Here is a 20,493-nt window from a genome sequence, read left to right on the forward strand (position 1 = left end):
TATATTTCAAGAAAAACAATAGTTCTGGCATGCAGACCCAGCTGTTCTGAAAATAAAACCTAAGGAAAACCCTACAGACCATTTTTGCACTAAAGGTATACAATATGTTTTGGAAGGTCTGCAATTATTTATAGCTAATGTGGTTGCTTTGCAGGTGCACAGAAGTTTGAGATTCATTAAGTTTGCTTGTGATGCACTTATTCCAAATTGCTTCCTATTGAATGTACGAGTTTATTTACTCCATTAAATATTTTCTTACCTTATTTTAAACTCCAAATCACATTTTAGATGGTTATTTTAGCAAGAACAAATCTCTAAACATATTTCCACTGCAGCAGGTCTTCTGCTATCACATCATAAATGTTAATCAGCAATTATGCAGCGTCAGTAAATAAGACAAACTCAAAGCTTTCTTGTTAATACTTTATTAGTGTACTTTTCCAAGCGTTTCTGTTGGACAAACATAATACAAACTCCAAATAAAAAGAGCTTGTAGCTGTTCAGAAAGAGAGAGACTATGGCATTCCAAATTTGTTTTCATTCTTTGTTAAAGAAAAGGGGGAAATATTGAGAGAACCATTAGGCACACAGTTGACACATACTGTACAATGATATGCACAAGTCATTTATTTAACAGCTATATTAAGATGTGCTCTTTAGATTTTGCTCCTTGTAATGTAAGAACCATGCTCATTTGAGCACAGGGAATAGGAACTTACAAAGAGTGACAAACCAGACTTTTAAAACAAGTCCTTAGATAAGCCAACACAGCAGCAATAACAGAATATACATTGTTGGTTAAGACAGTTTACCCTTGATCTTAAAACTTCCTTCCTTTCTCTCTCTCTTTTGTACAGTTATTCAAATATACATGCGTTACATGAAAATATTGCACTAAAATTAAAATTGAGATTGTGGAATTTGTACTTTACTTTTAAAAATTGTTACACATTCTGGTAGCATTTAAAATTAATTGTTTATTTATAGCAAACACCAGAGGCAGAAGCTTGAGAATGAACCATATGAAGTATTCCACCTTACTGTTCATTCTCTCTTAATTAAGGCTAAGTGCATTTTGTTGGACAATGGCACATTTATTTTCAGAGGCTGGTCACAGCTTTCTCAGGCCAGGACATTTCTGGCTAAGTGCGTGCTGCATTTACACAATCAATTTTGGGGGTATTTTGAAGGGTGTAAATGACACAGGGGCCACAGTTGATATAATGTAGATATTCAACATGTGAACTATACATAATAACTCAAAAAGACACATAAAACTGATGGCTCCTGTCTGCAGGCACACTTTGAAGTTAAATACCGATGACAAAACCCTCTGTGAAGTAACTGTGTTAAAAGAAATTACACATTGTTATGTTTCATTTACACAAAGATTTTATGGATATGTCGTCAATTAAACAATGCAACAATTGAGGATAATCTTAAAGCCCAATGTAGATGCTGGAAGATAAGAGATACTACATAGTTTATTGACTGTTCATCATCCCTACTTTGACAATACAATAAATTAAACTGAGTAATCTAGATGTATTAATTCAAATTCAAGTCATATATTAGTGCTCTGTTATGACTTGTATTTAGGCCTGCGAGGTTTCCTGTACACAATGTTCCGTGTAGGTTATGGAGCTCTACTACTTTACAGGTCAAATGGGCTGGGCATATGAACATTAAGAGGTGATATAGACCTAGGTTTCATTGAATGCTGTGTGGATCCTATGACATCAAATTGAAGGTGTGTGTTTGTCATATGATGGAATACTCCTCCATATAAAAACAAAATCCCTTCATAGAAAACTAACATGCTGGGGGAAAGCTGAGCTACAATATTCTTCCTGACATGCTATCTACATGCAGTGATTTTAAAAAAAAATATGCATGGATGATCATCATTCAATCAACCTGCAATTAAAGTGGTATCACCCACTTCAATGAGAATTAGGCCATAGACTGAAGATCAAATCAATAGAAATGTTTAAAACAGGTATGAAAGAGTTTCATGTCAATTGTCATCTTTACTTAAAAACATGGAGAATGTGGGACAGGGAATTGATACTTAATGCATGTTATCTTCAGCTGTCCTGATACTGGTAAAAGGGATTACATATATAGTATGTAGATCTGCAGAGACAGAACAAAACAATTGCACTTAAACACATGCTTACTGTAAATGAAGACGCAAAGAATTATTACAGCCCATATTGAGCAGACTTTATAGCAATATTGAGCAGACATTATGGAATCTAAGTAAGAAGGGTGGGAGGAACCAGACCGCAGTCCTTAAGCAGATGCACTTCTCAGCTACTCCCCTTTCCTCCTCCAAAGTGTCAGATATTTTCTCCTGAATGTAAGTTACTAAATGGAGGACCTTCGTTGCAAGATCTGTAGGTATTACATTTATACCCAAACCCCTAACATATTGCCCAGTGATTAAAATCAGACTCCCTTCCAAAAATATGTGTTTAATATAAGAGCATTAAATATGTATAATACCTTGGATGTTTTCTGGGTTTTAAAATCTTTTTTTAACACAGTATGTAGCAGAATATTCAGAGGTTTATAAGCAATGGGTTGTAATTCATTGGTTGTAGAAGGTGTTCACCAAGGAGAGTCAGAAAAGGAGGTGTTTTGAGTCCAAGATAAATTAAGGCTAAGCAAGTATAGTCAATTATTACTCCATTCTCAGTTAGACATTTTGTTTGGAAGTAAAGAGGATAGACAGGGGGCTTTTCTGTGTAGAAGAGGTTTATTTATTAAAATTTTACATTATGCAAAAAATAAAAAAAGATTGTTATTTAAAAAAATATTGTAGTTGTGTCTCTTATTTTCATATATACACTATGGTGCATTCAGGAATTTGTAATTGTTTGCATATGACTGTTCAATTAAGTCATTAAGACTTCCATGTCAGTAAGAAACCAAGTTATTTTAGCAATTTACCACTTGAGGTGAACATACTTAAATATATCTTAGTGTGACTTTTAATGGCATATAGTACATTTCTTTTTAAATAGGTTCTTAATCTCAAGAGCAATGTATTTTAATTTGCTTCCCTTCCCCAGCCCCTCAGATTCCTAATAAATGTGGTAATCCCTTGTTTTAAATATCTGCCCTTCTCCTTGCTAAGTGCAATTCTCCTTTAAAAGTTATATGCAGACTACAAGGATTATAATTTAAGAGCAAAACAAGACCCTTAAACAGCTAATGCAACCCAATGTCTGTTTTTCTGTACTTCTGCCCTATCCCACTGAAAATAAACCCAGCCAAGATAATTTACTTAGTGTTTCCTTTTTAATTCAGGAAGGTGAAGTTAATGTGGCTTCTGCACATATTTCCTCAACCTTTAGTTAGCAAATGTAGCTTTGGAAAAATTATAACATTTCTCAGAATCACCTGTTCCAAAAGACGTCTCTTCATATTAGCTCAATCTTTTCAGCGCTGCTGACCAAGACCTTCAAGGCCTCAACAGTCATAAATGCAAATCAAATCGCACCTGATTCTCACATTGCACAATCTCCCAGTTCCAAGCAAAGCAGCCAAGTCCTCCATTGCTATCACCACCATTGTGCTTTACTTATCTCTCCGTGGACATGGTCTAGCACTTTTCATTGCTGGCAATCAAAGATTCTTTCAGGAGTGGAAGGAACAGACATTCTTACAGAGCGGGCAAGTATTCTCAATGTTGCATGAAAATGCACCAAATCATTTAAGACACATGAACCCAGTTCATGGTAGTAGTTGCATTAGAGACGAAGGATGAGAATAATTACATCTCTTATGGATGCATTTATATTCTAATATGTGACACTAAAAGACTGGTGCAGAAATAACAGCATGAGAGTTTTAAGCCCCAGAGAATCTGCCCAGGTCCTGGGCAAATGGACACCAATTTAATAGTTTGGAGTGTCACCTTTTCTGTAAAAAAGGCGCTTGCGTAGATAGTAGTCTATGCTTATATCGCTCCATTTGCTTTGAGCGTGAATGCAGTTTTTTGAAGAGATCAGGGAACCCATTTGCTGGAAATAAGGTTTCCAAGAAGCCTTCCAGAAAGACATACACCATCCTCTTATTTAGTTGAGTATGCTGAAACATTTCAAAGACTCGGAGAATGCCTTTCCTTGTTGTCTCAGCACCTAAGATATGCTTCAGCTCATCTAGAAAAAACACAAAATATGGTAGTTCAGTAACAACTTTATCTTCACATGCATCTATATTTACTGTAAAATCACCAATCAAGATTACAGATTCTAAAACAAGGACGGTTAAGAAAATAAGTCTCATAGCTTAGAAAGTCTCTATACTAAATACAAAGAAGAATATGGCTTAGTTCAGACAACACGTTTCTCAATGGAGGTTTTAGAACTCCACAGTGGAGTTTTTACACCACTGTTGAGAAATGTGTTGTCTGGTGGGAAAGCTCCACCTTGCGGTGGAGTTTTTTTGGGGAAACTCTCCACACAGAATAGCCACACTGTGCAGAGGAGTGTTTCTGCACAACGCTTGTTTGCGTGTTGTGTGGCAGACTCCATAGATTTTTCCGTTGCACTGTGTTGACTTTTCCCACTGTCTACAGATTTCCCTGGCAAGACAGGCGAAAGGAGGAAGTGCCCCTCTAGGAGAGCTGCTGGGATTGTTGTTGGGTTTTTTGCAGCAATGGCTGATGGGATACCATTGGGAAGAGCAGGGAAGGAGAGTGGGTGGAGGAACTGTAAATCAAACATTGCAATGGATTTTGCTCAACTCCACGGTAGCCCACAGTCACACAACAGTGGAGTTAGGACATGTTGCGTGGGGAGTACCCCCTACAAACTCAACCACTGAGTGGAGTTTTCACACTGCGTTGACTAACATGTTGTCTGAACTGAGCCTCTTTAGCCAAGTACAATTCCTCAATCTGACTGCTAATATACCATTCAGATACAGGCAAACAAAACTCTGCTTCTTTAAAGGTTCACTGTTACAGCTGAGGGCATTTCCTACTTGAATTCAAGAAGCATTTTTAAAAAATACAATTCACATACCTGGCATTATCCCCAGTAATTTTGTTTTCCCAGCAATTCTAGTTCGCATTCTGATGGCATTGTCTCTGCGAGGAACAGCCTCAGCTAAAATGCCATTCGGCCAAAAGGCATCTCTGTAAGCAGACAAGTTTACTGGTAAAATGAAAATCATTTTATAGTTATCGTCTGAAAATGTGTTACTGTGTAGCAGTCTTGCACATGCAAAGATAAGACGCTATGTCAAAACCTCAATATTCAGTATCTCCGGATTGATTTGTGTGCATTTTCAGTCCCTGGCTATATAAGAATGGTTGGCTCCAGGGGTAGGCAGCTTATATAAGCAGCTGTCCCCAAACAGACTGTACAGGGGCTTATTCATCTGACCGCAATAGAATTTAGTAGGAGGACTAGCACTATGCTGGAGTACCAATAAGAACGCACAAAGGTAGCTCAGCAAACCGAGGGAATAGAGCAGGGAGCGGGTGGGGGGACGGGGACTTCTCTTCAGCCCAAGGACCAAATTCCAATCTGGAAAAGATCTCAGGATCCACTTTCCATCTGCAGGCACGGCGAAAGGCAAAAATGCGTGGTTTTTTTTACCCATGTTATGCCTACTAAGAAGCCAGCAGGACATGGCTTCAGTATGTCTACTCAGAAATAAGCAGGCCTGAATCAGTGGGGAGCAATTTCAAAGAGCCTCACAAGTACCAAGCCTCTGCAAGGCTACTCTGTCGACTGAGCAGTCTCTGCAAAAAAAAAAAAAGCCTGAGAAGGAAGCAGCACAGCAGCTTCCTCTTCTGGCCCCACCCTTTTCCCCCTGCAGGGAACAGCTTTTATCTCATATCAACAGCTAATCAGGTCAGAGATTCACTCTGCTAGAAGAGGGGGTGGGGCCTGAGGAGGAAACTTTGTGGGCCAGAGGTTATCCAACTCCATCCCTGGGATACAGCTTTGAATCATTAGCGCAAAGGCGAGGAAAGTAGAAAATGATAATGGTGTCATTTAAATCTTGCTACTGGACTTTTAAAAGTAAAAACTACACAATTAAGCATAGTTGGAGGAGACAGACTTAATACCCTCTGTTTCAAAGTTGCTTTCATTTTCCCTATCAGCAAGCCCTGAGAAACAATGGATGCTGATAATTGGGCATACATTATAAGGCAAAATGGTCAAGTGTATATTGGGGCAAAGAAATGTTTTCATTTCTTTGCCCCAATATATGTTTTTCAAAAACATATTTACAAATCAATATTTCTACAAAGCAAGACTACCTGGAAAAGCCCAGGTGAGGAAGTGGTTCTATTAAAGTAGAAATATATATATCGCTTTGAACCTAGCATGCGTAAAAAGCTCATACCTAAACCGTTTAACTGTGTCGGCTACTTGTTCAGGAGACGTCATCCAATCAACGTGATCGACTATTTTTCTGAAATGAAGAAAATTCTTGTTTTAATCATTTTCAATCAAGCATATTGCTTTAACATATTGGTTTGGATCCAGATTAAGTTAACTGGATTTGATCCCACTAAAATCAATAGGACAAACTTGTTATGACTTTAGCACCAATGACTTTAATGGGCATTTAGTTTAACTAACTTAGTCTGGATCCAATCCATTGTCTTCTTCAAAATCAGTGCAACAAATAAAAGGAAAACATCTCTTGCTCAAGCATTCTTGATACAACAGTAGCCAAAAAAGGAGAGCAGACCTGGAAGGGAGGCAGGGATGGAGAAAAAATGTGTCGCCTCTCTTCGTAACGAGCCCGCTACTCTTGCAGCCACTAGGGCATGCTTCTATATCTTCATGAGAAGATCCTTACATCAAGATCAGCTTTGTAGGGGACAGTATCATGGAAACATAGAAAGCTGCCTTATACTGAGTCAGACTATCAGTCCATCTATCCCAGGATTATTATAAACACTGACTGGCACCAGGATTTCGGGCAGGAGTTTTTCTTGCCCTACCCGGAGATGCCGGGGACTAAACCTAGGACGTCCTGCATGTAAAACTTCTGCTCTTCCTCTGAGCAACGGCCCCACAAACCCAGAATCCACATTTTTTCCTACTTATTTCACAAGATTATCTTAAACAGATGACTCTGCAAAGCAAACTCTTGCAAGGTATTCATGGCCAATTATAATCTCACGAGATTCCTGGGATGCAGTTAGGACAGAGATACTGGCCCAGTTCACATGACATGAGAGTGGTTAGGAAGCCACAATGGCTTGTTAACCATCCTTGCTCTTGCCACCTGATTTCTTTGATTGCCTTTAACTGGTGTGAGTTATCGTTACATGCGCACCTGGCAAGGGTGGGTGGCTGGGGTAAGCACCCAGCAACCCTACAACAGGGCATGAATGCGGAGTGATCTGTTAATCATCCCAGCCACCCACCCTTGTCGGTTAAGCAACAAGCCAGGCCAAATGAGGGTAATTAGGGAAATTGGGTGGCACACCAATATGTATGGGGATGGTTAATAAGCCAATTAACTGTCCGCCAATGCGTGAACCCGGTCAATGACAAGCCTAGTGCCAATGACTACGCTTCATAGTTGAGAAGAAATTCCAGGTCTCCACCAAAATCCAAATGTATTGCACTATCTAGTACCCCACAATGATCTCAAAGTTACCAGATTGGTTGCTGCTTTGCTTTCACTAAAACAGACTTCCCAACTTGATGCCGTGCAGACATTGTGGACAACACCATCCAGCATTCCTGACCATTGGCCATGCTGGCTGGAGCTGATGCGAGCTGGAGGGCATCAGGTTGGGGAAGACTGCACTTAATGGACACTAGACAGTTTCATAAGCTAGCTGACTGAGGAAGAGAAGATAGAGAAATAATAATGCACCGCAAGAAGTAAAAACAGTGTACGGAACAATCCTAAGCAACTACGTGAGGCAAGAAGCTGTATGGGTCTGATTCTAACAGGCCCTGATTCTGAAGGGACCAGCTTCTCAATCTGACAGGCAAGTATACCTATCCTGCATTCTCTCATGATATTCTCAATGACTGGACAGGGAAGCACCCGCTACTTCAGGACAAGTTACCTATTATTTGTCGGGAGGGCAGATTCCCCCACTCCCAGAAGAAGCTGGTGGGCTGGATGATATCAAGGGAGCAGGGCTGGATGATGTCCCTCGCATGATGCCATCCCCCCCGCCTGCCAATTTTCCTTTCCTCTCTGCAAGGGGGAAGGGATTTGGCCAGCACTTACAGGACTATCTGCTGAGTTGGGCACTTCCTCTATGTGCCACTTGTGTCCCAATTGGGGCGTGTGCTGCATGGCAAGGAAAGGGACTCAGCAGGCACTTGCAAGAGCCATCCAGCTGTCTCCTTTGCATGCAGATCTCAGCCCAATTGAGGCGCAAGTGATGCACAAAGGCATCACAGGTCAGAGATAACGAGGGGACTCCCTCCTTGGCATTCTGCTTGAAGAAGCCAGTCCTACAAATACCAGCCAAGTTGGGCGCCTCCTTTGTGTGTCGCTTGTGTCCCAATTAGGGTCCAAGTGACAAGTGAACGAAAGAAACTTGGCAGGCCCTTGCAGGACACTTCTGCAAGCGGATTGTCAAGGAGGGAATCCCCTTGTTATCTCTGATATGTAATCCAAGGTAACGAAGTGGTTTCCCCAACTCCTGCTCAATATCCCATTGGGAGGGGGAATGGCATGGCAGGGGAAGCCCTTTGTGATCTCCAACTGATCGCAGTTTCCTTTCTCCACCCTCTTTCCAAACCCCCAGTTGCCTCAGGCCGGAGCCCACAGAAGGTGCCAACCCTCCACGTTCCAGATATTCCCCACCCGAGCTAGCCTTTCTATGTATGCCCAGCAGTATGACGAAAGCAGCTGTATTATCTTTCCATTGTAATTAAAATTACATCAAGATTTTTAGTGCTTAAAAAGGAGAAATGCTAGTTTTTCAAACACACTTCACATAATACATATTCTTAAGTATTAGAAAAATTGAAGGCAGTACTTATTTATTGTATATCCATGCATGGCTCTAATAAGCTGCTGAAGCAGGTTTTTAATATTTCGTCGTAACCATTGATTTCTCTCTTTCAGGTCGAAAATTTCATCCATGAGTAGCAGCATTATTTTAAGAGGAACGTTGTCTTCCACCTAGTAAATTGGGATGGAAAGATTATTTTTCATTATTTAAAGGAAAAGAGATAATCTTCTTCAGACAACTTCAGCAATGTTTACCACAACCAACAAAGCTATGAAGCATTTGCTTTGCTGTAATGCTTATGCTCAAGCACTGGGTTAGATCCAATGAAAACCTTCTGGAAACGGAAGGAGCCCTCCGCTCACAGAAGGGGTTTCAATTCAGCGGATGCTTCCACAACAGAAAGATGTAATTTTACAAATTCTCTCTTCTTTGTGCAGCCCCCTACACTACCTCCCATACTGTTCCAGAGTGTTCCTTAAACCTACGGAATAGGTTTTATGGGGGGCACAAGGGGCTGCAGTAGGAAAATATTTCTGGATCCAAGCCAGTGTAACTTGTTCACACTACAACAAACATGGAAATTTACTACTTTGTAATAGTTAACTAATATCAAATATTTACATATTACTAAAGATACCACTATCTACGCTGCAGCACTGAATCGTTTGTGACATAGCTATCAACATTTTTGAGGAGCATGTCAAATGGTCCGCATGAAATGACAAAACATGGGTTGTTTATCCTATGGGTTGTCTGGGCTGAGTGCAAGGAAGCATACCGCCTCCTGCAGGCTCATCGCCATGGTTTGTTGTTGGGTTAAAACTCTGGGTTGTTTTATCCTCAACAACCTAGCGTGCCAGATTCAGACACCATGACTAACAGCACTCCTGGCTATTTCAGAAAGCGGATGCAAAGTGGAAGTGGTGAGTAGGCAGAAGGCAGCGCACTCACTCCTTTAACCCATGAATTGGCATTATGTGTGAACCAGGTTACAGAGTGCAAGTATGAACATTTTAGCTAGTACGATTCCATCACATGGTCCTGCTTCTAGAAACAATTATATGAATATTAAATCGCTTAAATTTAATAACACTTCAACAATCCTACACCCTCACAAGTTTGTTCTCTGAAGGGCAAAAAGAATAAAACTAAACTGAAACTAAAATAGTCTGGAAAGACATAACAGGAGGCAGAATCCAAAGGGGTGCTTATGTCGCCACCAATTCCCTTGTACCCCACAGATTCTGCTGTGCAAGAAATGGGTCCTGTCGTTTCTACTGCGCAATAGAAATTCATCACAGAAGAAATCCTGAAACAAGCAGAAACACTCATTTCTGAAATGGGACAGATCAGGGTAATTCCCTTATGCAAGTTCTGCCAAGCTGCCCTCTTCAAGAAACAACCTTTTTCACTCATTTCCGGTTGCCTAGGAAATCTCTGTTCTACAAGAAGTGGGTGTGCTTCCACATGGGAATTTGTGGGCCGCAGGCAGGTTGTAAGCGTCCCATTGCATTCTAGCCAAAGATCCAATCAAGTGCTCTGAACATCCTTTGGGCTTCCATTCAACCACTCGCATTTCTGACTGTCCCCACTTTAAACAGGATACCACCCATGGCATGTTCCAAATTGAATTTGCAATTTGTATCAATTCCAAATGCCTTTTGCCCATCAACATAGCAGAAACAAATCTGAAGCACCCCTGAAACCAGCTGAAATGAGCTTTGGAATTTTTCAAACAAATGTTTGCTGGAACACTGATACACCAATTTTTAGAAGTAGTTTAAAACTCAAATCTAGAAAGCCCTTTTTCTGAAACCTTCACACACACACACACACACACAATTAACTGAGATGCTACAATACAAACCCAACGTAATGAGCACACAATAAATTGCGCATTTTGGAAAATGCATTTTACCTGTATGCATATGTGAAATATCTCTCCCACAACATTAAAAGCATAACACATATAACAAGAATAAAACAAATATGTAGTTAGGCAATTTCCATGATTTTTAAAATAACATGAACAATATGAAACGTGTCATACTCCCGGGGGGGGGGGGGGAGGAAAAAGGCCATTTTGCCAAAGTCACAGTAGCAGTCAGTATTGAGAAACACAAATTGGAATGCTTTGATGTGGCAAGTAAAAAATGTGTAGAACAGGTGCAGATATATGACCATGACAAATCTGCATATAATCATTGGTAATCTTATGGTCTTTCTGTCCTCATTAAAGATAAAAGATATTTTCAACTGATTTTCACATATTTGATCACTGTTTCAATCAAAACATCTAGGAATTGACCAGCTTACGAGAACACCAGAGGCTTAACCTTTTAAACTTTACCATATTCCTGCACACATGCACATCCTTCAGAATTTTAGATCTAATAAAAGTTTCATCTAGATCTATGACGAGAACATGTGTGTCACAGATCTAGAAATCTCATTAGATGTAGTAATCATTTTTTACGCAACTGATATAGAATTAATCAGATTATTGAATAATGTTAAGTGTCAAGCTTTTATTACCAAATATACAGTTTGGCATCTAAAGAACTGCTCAACTAGTTCCGCTTGCCCAAAGAAATTTGGGGCTTTTGTTTCTCAAACAGCAGTCTCCCATGCCACATGGCAAACAGCTTTTGAAACTGAAGGAGTTTCAAAACAATTTGACATGAGACATGGGGGCTAGCTTTTTGAGGGGGGAAATCGCATTGTGCATCTGACATGCCTTCGAGGATGCCTACAGTAGTTCTTTAGGCCTCAGGTATAAACTTGACATCTTTCAACACGTTTTACAGTAATATCAACATTAAACTCTGGTTGTGTATGTGCATGTGCATCCATTTCATTTACAAAGGCAATATAATAAACTTGTTTACAACCAATACTGATTTCAGCTCAAAACAAAACAGTATACTCACATTGTCATCAAGGTGTGCTGCAACACGGCAGTGTTTAGGATCAACGTATGGCTTCTGTATTAAAGGAGGCTCCTACATTCCGAAGACATATTATTTATAGGGGAACATAGTGGTTGAAAAATATGTCACAACACCAGAGTTCTAGAACTTAATTCAAAACTATATTTAATAACAGATTTTACATGATGCCATTAAAACATTTTAAATGTACGTTTAAAACAAATAGTGGGTTATAGCCAATGGTATTCTTCCATCAGTGGAATAGACACCATTGGTGGAGTAAATGCCCCTCCCCACTGCCCTGCCCTGTCCATCCACCAAATCAACTCCAGAGCAGGTTTGGGGGATGTGTGGGTGGCTACAGGGAAAAGGAGGGGAAGGGAAACCCCTGTTACATCAGCAGAGATCTGCTCGTGTAATATTGGACTTACCCCACTATCACAAGTCAAGATGCAGTATGAATATTCTAAATAGTCAGATGACAAAAAGACACTGTATTCTAATTTCTAACAATGATTAATACTTAGTGGCATGTGAAAAATCCCAAGAACTATATTTATCAAATGGGATGGTAGAACAAGGCTCACTTCTACCTAATATATAACATGTAAGGCAGAAATATTTTATATCTCTAAAATGTTACTATTCAGATTACCTAATATCATAAAACACTACTTCAGATTTCATTATAGTCTCATTTTAAAAGGAAAGGTTCCTTCCTATTTATGCTAGTACGTCTCTTGCTGTAAAGGTGTGCTTTGTTAAAATTAAGAAAGCCCTGCATTGGCGAGCTTACGATCTTATCTTTATGCAATACAAACAAGGAAAGAAAGGAAAAAAGGAAGAGGAAATCCAGAAGATTACATTTGGTTTGTGATTAGCATGCATCTTGCTTCGTTTTATTTTAACTTCACACACTTGAAATATTGTTTTAAGGAAGATGCATTTATGTGTGACAGAGCAGAAGTTGGGTTAGCAATGACAAGGCTAAATGGAATAAGTACATTTTATTCAAGGACAGGTAGGGGGATTGATGAAAGCAAGGTCACTGGCAAGAAAGGATCAAAAAATTGCTTCAGATATTTGCCCCCATCCAGCGTCTCTAGCACCAAACATGGAACCTGATGAAAGCGAAAGCTATCCCATTTATATTGTGCTGAAGGTGAACACCTCAGGCCCTGACCACAGTACATTCTTTAACATGGAAGTGAAGAGGGCAGCCTCTGCTTTGGCAGAGAATCATGTGTGCACTAAAGCCCTATAAAGCTCTGTGTTGCAGCCAATATGTGGAAATATGGAAGGGGGAGGAAGGAAACTGTGTTGAAATCGCCCCAGATCTTTTGGTAATTTAGGGTTGCAAAATAGATAATATTTGATAACAGAGCACAGACTCTGTGCACTGTTCTGAGATAAAGGATGAGAAGCCCAAAATGGCAGAATATGCACTTTCAGTAACAGCCAGACCTAAAATTACATTTTAGATCAGCATCAGGGAGCTGAGAAAATCTAGTGTGGTAAGGCAAAAGGAAAGAATATGCATGTATGTGTGCCATCCATGGTGATGATAGCCCAAGATTTCCAAACATACCATTTTAGAAAATGAAAAGTTAGTTATGATAGCAAGCAAGCTTTCCAATGTAGCAGATATATTACTCTAGTGTATCAAAACAAATATCAGAGGGCTTTCCCACGCAGTGTCATGTTGTGTTGCTCATGAAACGTGAAAGCCTGTCTACAACACAACAATACTGCCTATTAATACTTAGATGCGTTTCTAGAAAATCCTAAGGGCAAGTCCTATTAGTAGGTTAAATGCAAAAAAGGATTATGCCAAGTTCTGAAAGAGCAATAGCCCAGGCAAACCTGAATCTAGCTTGGCAAGATTCCAACTCTCCACCAGATATCCTTACTAGATAGGGAAACTCCTAGAGTTGGAATTCAGGGAGTTTGTGACATTTAAACAAAGAAATACTTTAAACTTGTATTACAATATAGTATAATTTAATGTATAAATGGCATATGGTACACCTTTCTGGAGTGCTTTAATAACAAGTAAATTGCCTCAAAGAAAGAGCTGTTATTTATTTTATTTACATAACAGCTGTTATGGCCCAATATCAAATGTGGCTACCTGCCCAGCTGGCACACAATTGCTCTCATCCCATTCTTCTCCAGCTTCAACCTCTCCCTCTTTTTTAACAACTTCTTGCTTACCTGGATGAAGATGGGTCTGAATTCAGAGATCAAGTAGCTAATAAGGACATGATTGAATTAACAGGAGCCTTTTTCCCTTCCAGATAATTTTGTACCACCCAAAAGGATAGATTTCTGAATTTTAAGGTTGTTGGGGTGTTTTTTTTTTTAAAAAAAAGTTTCTCTTTTATTGTTAAAAATAATGGAAAGTTGCAATAAATTACTGCCAAAAAATCTGGACAGGATATAGCCAGTAATTGTTTTATTTGTGTTTCCCCATGAAAATCAGACAAGTACACCTCCTCTGTTCCTTGGACCATCCGTTGATATATAAAGTCATATACCATATAGAATTATCAGACAACCCATAGGTTATGAGGCCAGGGCAGAGTGCTAGGTGTGTATGATAGATCTCCAACTGATAAAAAATACTGCCAGCAAGCTATTCCTCAACTTTTAACAGATTTTCCACAACTGCTTCAAGAATCTTTAAGCAGACAGCTGTATCTTGCATTTTAGGATAAAACTGGTAAAGAATTTCTGATCTACAATACTACTTCTTTCTTAGATAATTTGTTCCACTTTCAGCCTTCAAAATAAAACAAGGCAATACCGTTAATATTTGTTATCGAACACTGTGCCAGTTCTGTTCTTACTTGTTTAAATGAGGTGGCCCAAAATGGAACCAAGTCCGTTGTGTGTTACTTCAATGCATTCTTACCTTGAAAAATGATTGCTTTATGTCTTGTCCAAATCTTTCTGATATTTTGCCCATGTTGTCTGACATTTTAGTCATCCCCTCTGTGAAACTGTCAGGGAAGGACTTGACAGCATTTGAAACATTTCTCATAGAGTTACGCAGTGGGTTTACAAATGTGTCCATCTGAAGAGGAAAACATTTACCACGATTGCATAAGTCTATGAGGATATGACTACAGTCATCCAATAATGTGTGTTGAAAATGTCACACTGTTTTGGAGAGCAGTAATACAAAACCATTATTTACTTTGTAAATTTCAAGCATCCATAAGGCAAATTTTGGTTAAAAAACACCCTAACAGTTGGAACTGAAAGGAATGTCATCCAGGGACTGATCCCTCAACTCACCCACAATCTAAAGCCAGCCAGAAAATCTCACAGGGCAAGGGCATGTCTTGTACTTATGTTACTGTGCAATGTAACGGAGAGCCCCTTGCATGAACAGAAAACACTTTCAGTTGCATAAGGCAAGATCTCAGGTTCCCCCCTCCAGCTGCAGCTCACCATTCCGGAAGGTCTTCCGGAAGCAGATTTATTTTATTTTTCAAGCTATAAGGTGCTGCAATGGGAAGGAGGAAACTAAAAAGGGGGGAAATGGTAAATGCTAAATATTTGTTGGCCTATTAAAGCTTGTACACTAAATACTGATAATGAAGATCTTGATGCAGGCAAATGTTATTCTTTGTGCATATTATGTTATTTTAAAAGGACAAAGTGATGTGAAGTTAGTAGAAAACTATTATGTGTTTAAATAAGGACAGAACTACTTGTTCCTAGAACAGAGTCCTAGCCCTATGTAAAATCTCCCCTTCACATATACACACGCTGGTATTATGTAGTAGAACTAACCTATGCCCTGACATGCAGTTGCATGTCCTACCACCCAATAATATGGAGGGAGGACAGGTTAACATATTGTGTTATGACATCAGAACATAAGTAATTTCTACAACACATTAAAAAAAAGAAAAAATCAATATGCACCTGCTGTTCTTGATCAAAGTCTGATGTTTAATGTAATGCGTAATGTCATATTACTGATTTACCTACATACTGGCCTGGTTCAGACAACACACTAAACCACACTGCTTAACCACAAAATGGTTAATGGAATGCATTAAGGTCGATGAATTCGGTTAACCATTTTTGTGGTTAAGCAGCATGGTTTAGCGTGTTGTCTGAACGGGGCCACTGTAATCTATGTAATTATTCTGAACTCTATTTCCACTTCTAGGAAACACTGCTTCTCCAGTGTAATGTAGTAGTTAGAGTGTTGGACTGGGAGTCGGGAGATCTGGGTTCTACTCCCCACTTGGCCATGGAAGCTCACTGGGTGACTTTGGGCCAGTCAGACTCTCAGCCCAACCTACCTCACAGGGTTGTTGTTGTGACGATAAAAGGAAGAGGATTATTTATTTATTTATTTATTTATTTACATTTGTATACCACCCCATAGCCGAGGCTCTCTGGGCAGTTTGGATTCCTTGGAGGAAAAAAGGCGGGATATAAATACTTTATTTACTTATTTATTTATTGTAATTATATCCCGCCTTCATATTTGCAGTTTCTGATGTATGAAGCACTGCGTTACGCTTCACAGGAGATCTCCTACCAAAGAGATATCTCTGCCTTGGTATAGTCATCTAGCACTTTCGTAATGAGAACTGTGTACCTATTTCTGTTGTTTGCAATTCACCTTTAAAATCCATTACAACTCAGAATATAGGGTTCCACTGCCTCGTCCAAGACTTAGGAGAAATGGCCAGCTCTCCAGCTTAAAACAATTTATGACAGTGGCAGCCTAGACAATAGGAGGCGCAGTTTTAAGACTGACTTATTTGGGGGGACAATGCAGGCTGCAGTAGATGAGAGCAAGGGAAGCATGTCTCTGTGAGTGTTTGCAAGTGAGAAAGCACAGTTTAGGCCACATGCATAGTAGCCTGCAAAAGCATAGCATGAATTCTATTCACATGTCTAAAGCCAACCCATTGCAGCTGGATGCTCAAATATTCCCTGGAGCTTGTACCATCTTCTATCAGCTTTGGCTGATTTGCCAGCAACGGCTTCTCCGGGAACAATGAGACATGCCCACAGTCATCCATGCCCTGATAACATCGTCATTCAATTATTGGTGCAAAATACAGCTGCTAGACTGTCAATTGGTTCTAATGCAAAAGAATATGTCTCTCCAGTACTTGAAGAACTACATTGGTTACCTATTGGTTTCCAGACACAATTCTAAGTGCTGGTTTTGAAATACAAAGCACTAAGCAGACTGCAATTGGAGAAGGGCAACCTGCTCCCATACAAACCTCCTATCTATTAAGATCTTCTTCAGAGGCCTTACTCCGAGTGCTTTTCCTTCCTTGAGGCAATATGGATGGTGACAAAAGACAGGGGACTGTTCTGGTTATGGCACCCTCCCTTTGCCTCCCCACTGGAGGACAATGGAAACACTCTCCTTCCTTCGCTTTTAATGAGATTCAATGACTGCTGTTGTACCTAACAGAATTTGCTGACTGTTTTGATATGTTAAATTTTGTTGTGTTATAATGGTGATTTTATGTTCTTATATTGTTAAAGCAATCCTTGTGAATAAATGAGTTGAATACATTACCAGAATCCTTGTCTCATTGACTACATGAGGAATAGACAGTAGATGTGCAATACAGAAATTTCTTTCAATTATGCATTTGGATTAAAAGGCTGCCACCTCCATAAGCCAGAAAGGCAGTAATTTGAACAGAAGGTAGGGTCTTCCCTCAAGGGTTTTTGGGGAATGTTCGCCTCTTGTTCACCAAACAAGAAAACAGCACATTGTGTAGTGGCATAGGAATGAGCAGGAGGGAAATATACACACACTATGGTACAATAGGACTATATGTGAACTTGACTGCTATATTCAAGGAAAGAATTTAAGAACAACCCAAGTTATAGAAGCTTGAATTATTATAGGCATGTGTGTTTCAGTTCAATCTCTAGATAATTTTTTAACTTCTAAATATCAAAGCAATCTGTACCTAATTTATAGAAAGGAATGGTCAAAACAAAAGGGAAAACTGTGCATGTATCTGTAAAGAGATCTGTCTCAGGCACAACTGCTGAATGATCAGCTTTGATAAATGGCTGTATCTGAAAATTGTGTGCATAGTTCCTTTGGTTCTTTGCAGAGTAACAGCCTCAAAAAGCATTCTTAGAGGGAGACATGCATTCTCTCTTTTCAGCAGGTGGATGGAAGTCATGAAGCATGTGGTGCCTGAAATGGGCAGAGGATTTTAGGGTAGATAAAAGGGAAGGAATATTAACGCCTTTCAAAACACTGGATGCATTTTAGGATTGAAAGCGGCTTCTAAGCAATTTTAAAACTTTTTGTATTGCAAGGAGCCTATGCTGGAAGCTTGACTTCTCTGACAATAAATACATGCTTCTATTTCAGTAAGTTCTTATTTGCATATTAACTTTGCAAACAAACTATGGTGATTTATTATGCACAAAATTATAGTATCACATTCATCACTAAAGCTGCTAGACAATAGACACCATTCTTACCTTACGAGCAAAATCTCCCTTCCCTTTACTATATGCCTTATTTTCCAAGAAGTCATACACATAGGGTGTTATAGCTGGATACGCTTTCATCACTTCAGGAGCAAGCAAAAGCTAAGAAGTAAAAGATGCAAGTAATTTCACCTAACATCTAGATAGATGAACATTTTAGCTTGAACCATGTTACGCTTTACAACACATTATACGAGACTATTTAAACCATTCATTTTCATGAATGAATTTATTTTGCTGTCATAAGAACATAAGAAGAGCCCTGCTGGATCAGACCAAGGGTCCATCTGGTCTAGCACTCTGTTCACACAGTGGCCAACCAGCCATCGGCCAGGGACCAACAAGGCAGGACATGGTGCAACAGCACCCTCCCACCCATGTTCCCCAGCAACTGGTGCACACAGGCTTACTGCCTCGAATACTGGAGATTGCACACAACCATCAGGGCTAGTAGCCATTGATAGCCTTCGCCTCCAGGAATTTATCCAACGCCCTTTTAAAGCCATCCAAATTGGCGGCCATCACTACATCTTGTGGTAGTGAGTTCCATAATTTAACTATGCACTGTGTGAAGAAGTACTTCCTCTTAATTGCCCTGGGTCTCAAGTATGCACTTGTGAATGATGGAAAGAAAAAAAATGAATCCATTGTATACTTCTGAAGCAATGGGGAATGAGAGGAAATCTGAGAACGGAAAGATTACGCAAAAAAGGGCATCACTCAAAGCAGGTTGGGAAGCCAGAAAGGTTTCTCTCCATAGGATACGAGAATGGATACATACTGGGAACAGGTGGGAGGACTAAAGGGGAAACAAGCAACAACAAGCTGCTGAGCACTCAATTGTCTGTTGGGAGTAATGTGGGTTAGCAAGCAAACAAACAACCCACCATGGTTTATTTTCAGGGTGGCTTATTGCGACGTTCAAACCAGCCCATAGAGTCCATTACAACAGTCCAATATCAATTTAACCAAGGAGCTGTACCTGTCCCAGAAATGGTCTTATCTGGCATATCACCCTCTAAGCCCCCTGGCCATGGCCACTATCTGAGCACCCAACAGCAAGGCTGGGTCCAGTATGTCATATTAAAATGACTGGGATTGCATAACAAGATAAGCCACGGTGGGTTGTGAACCTAGTTAGTGTCAGTGTGGTTTACCATGGCATGTGAACCCAGCACAGGTGATTCAGCATGGCTTGTAAACTATGCACAAGCTATCCTGAGAACCCATGATTTGTGGTAGGGTGGTTGAGTCTGGCTTGTCATAACAGAGCCACAATGGGAGTGGGGAGCCAATAACTCCCATTTGTCAATTTCATTCAGACTTGAAGAAGTGTTGAAAAAGGACACTGACAAGTATCAGTTCAAGGTGTAAGAGTGAGAGGATAACATTGCCAAGTCAGTTATTGGAAGGAAAACCAGAACATACTGGCCCAGTTCACACGCCATGCAAAGCCACTTTGGTGCTCCTTTTTAGAGCAATTAGTTGTCTCGCCTTTTTTTCTTTTTCAGTCCTTCTGAATTGCGCAAATAGGTTTGCAGTTTCACTTAGTATTATTTTTCCTCGACCTTCAGAAGATTAGCTTATGTGCAATCTCGCCTTGTTGATTTCCTAGTGCATTACCTACTGCACTTCAGCGTCTCCCTTGACAGCTGTAACATAGAAGGAAAATGACAAGGCAAGACTACACATTGTGGACAAGTGAATCTGCACTCTGGCACACTTGCAAAAGAGCAGGTAAAAAAAAAAGCATACTTCCAAAGCACCAAAAAATGTTTGTTTTTTTTTAAAAAAAGATGGCAAACAAAAGTAAGTACTCCAAAAATGGGTAGCAATTGAAGCGGGGCCGGGAACATTTTTGACCCTAGCAACAAGGATAAGACATGATTTGCCATGCCAAGGTCACCGGGATACATGCAGGGAGTAGGCTGGAGGACCGTGGGGGAAAGAAGTCATGCTGAGCTGCTGCATGCCCAATCATCTGTCTGGAGTAACATGGCTTGGCAAGCGAACAACCAACCCACAGTGTCTCATTCTCCAGAGTGGCTTAGCATGATGTGCAAAACATGATGTGCCCAGTATGTT

At 40.0% G+C, this 20,493-nt stretch overlaps 1 protein-coding gene across 3 annotated transcripts in view; it reads right to left on the minus strand.

Annotated features, from left to right (window-relative positions):
- Nucleotides 1–414: 414 nt before the first annotated feature.
- Nucleotides 415–20,493, minus strand: part of SNX13 (sorting nexin 13) — a 94,734-nt gene continuing 74,655 nt past the window's right edge. For 2 of the 3 annotated variants that reach the window (XM_063123635.1, XM_063123634.1), the window contains exons 20-26: nucleotides 18,400–18,510; nucleotides 14,813–14,974; nucleotides 11,899–11,970; nucleotides 8,993–9,138; nucleotides 6,373–6,441; nucleotides 5,037–5,149; nucleotides 415–4,169 (exon numbers count right to left, since the gene is read on the minus strand). In XM_063123635.1, coding sequence (XP_062979705.1) covers nucleotides 3,922–4,169; nucleotides 5,037–5,149; nucleotides 6,373–6,441; nucleotides 8,993–9,138; nucleotides 11,899–11,970; nucleotides 14,813–14,974; nucleotides 18,400–18,510 — 921 coding nt within the window. In that variant the 3' untranslated portion in view covers nucleotides 415–3,921. The remainder of the gene's footprint in view (nucleotides 4,170–5,036; nucleotides 5,150–6,372; nucleotides 6,442–8,992; nucleotides 9,139–11,898; nucleotides 11,971–14,812; nucleotides 14,975–18,399; nucleotides 18,511–20,493) is intronic. The other variant, XM_063123636.1, reaches the window with a different exon arrangement.

This window comes from Elgaria multicarinata, chromosome 1 (assembly GCF_023053635.1).
Source record: "Elgaria multicarinata webbii isolate HBS135686 ecotype San Diego chromosome 1, rElgMul1.1.pri, whole genome shotgun sequence".
NCBI classification, from domain to species: Eukaryota; Metazoa; Chordata; class Lepidosauria; order Squamata; family Anguidae; genus Elgaria; species Elgaria multicarinata.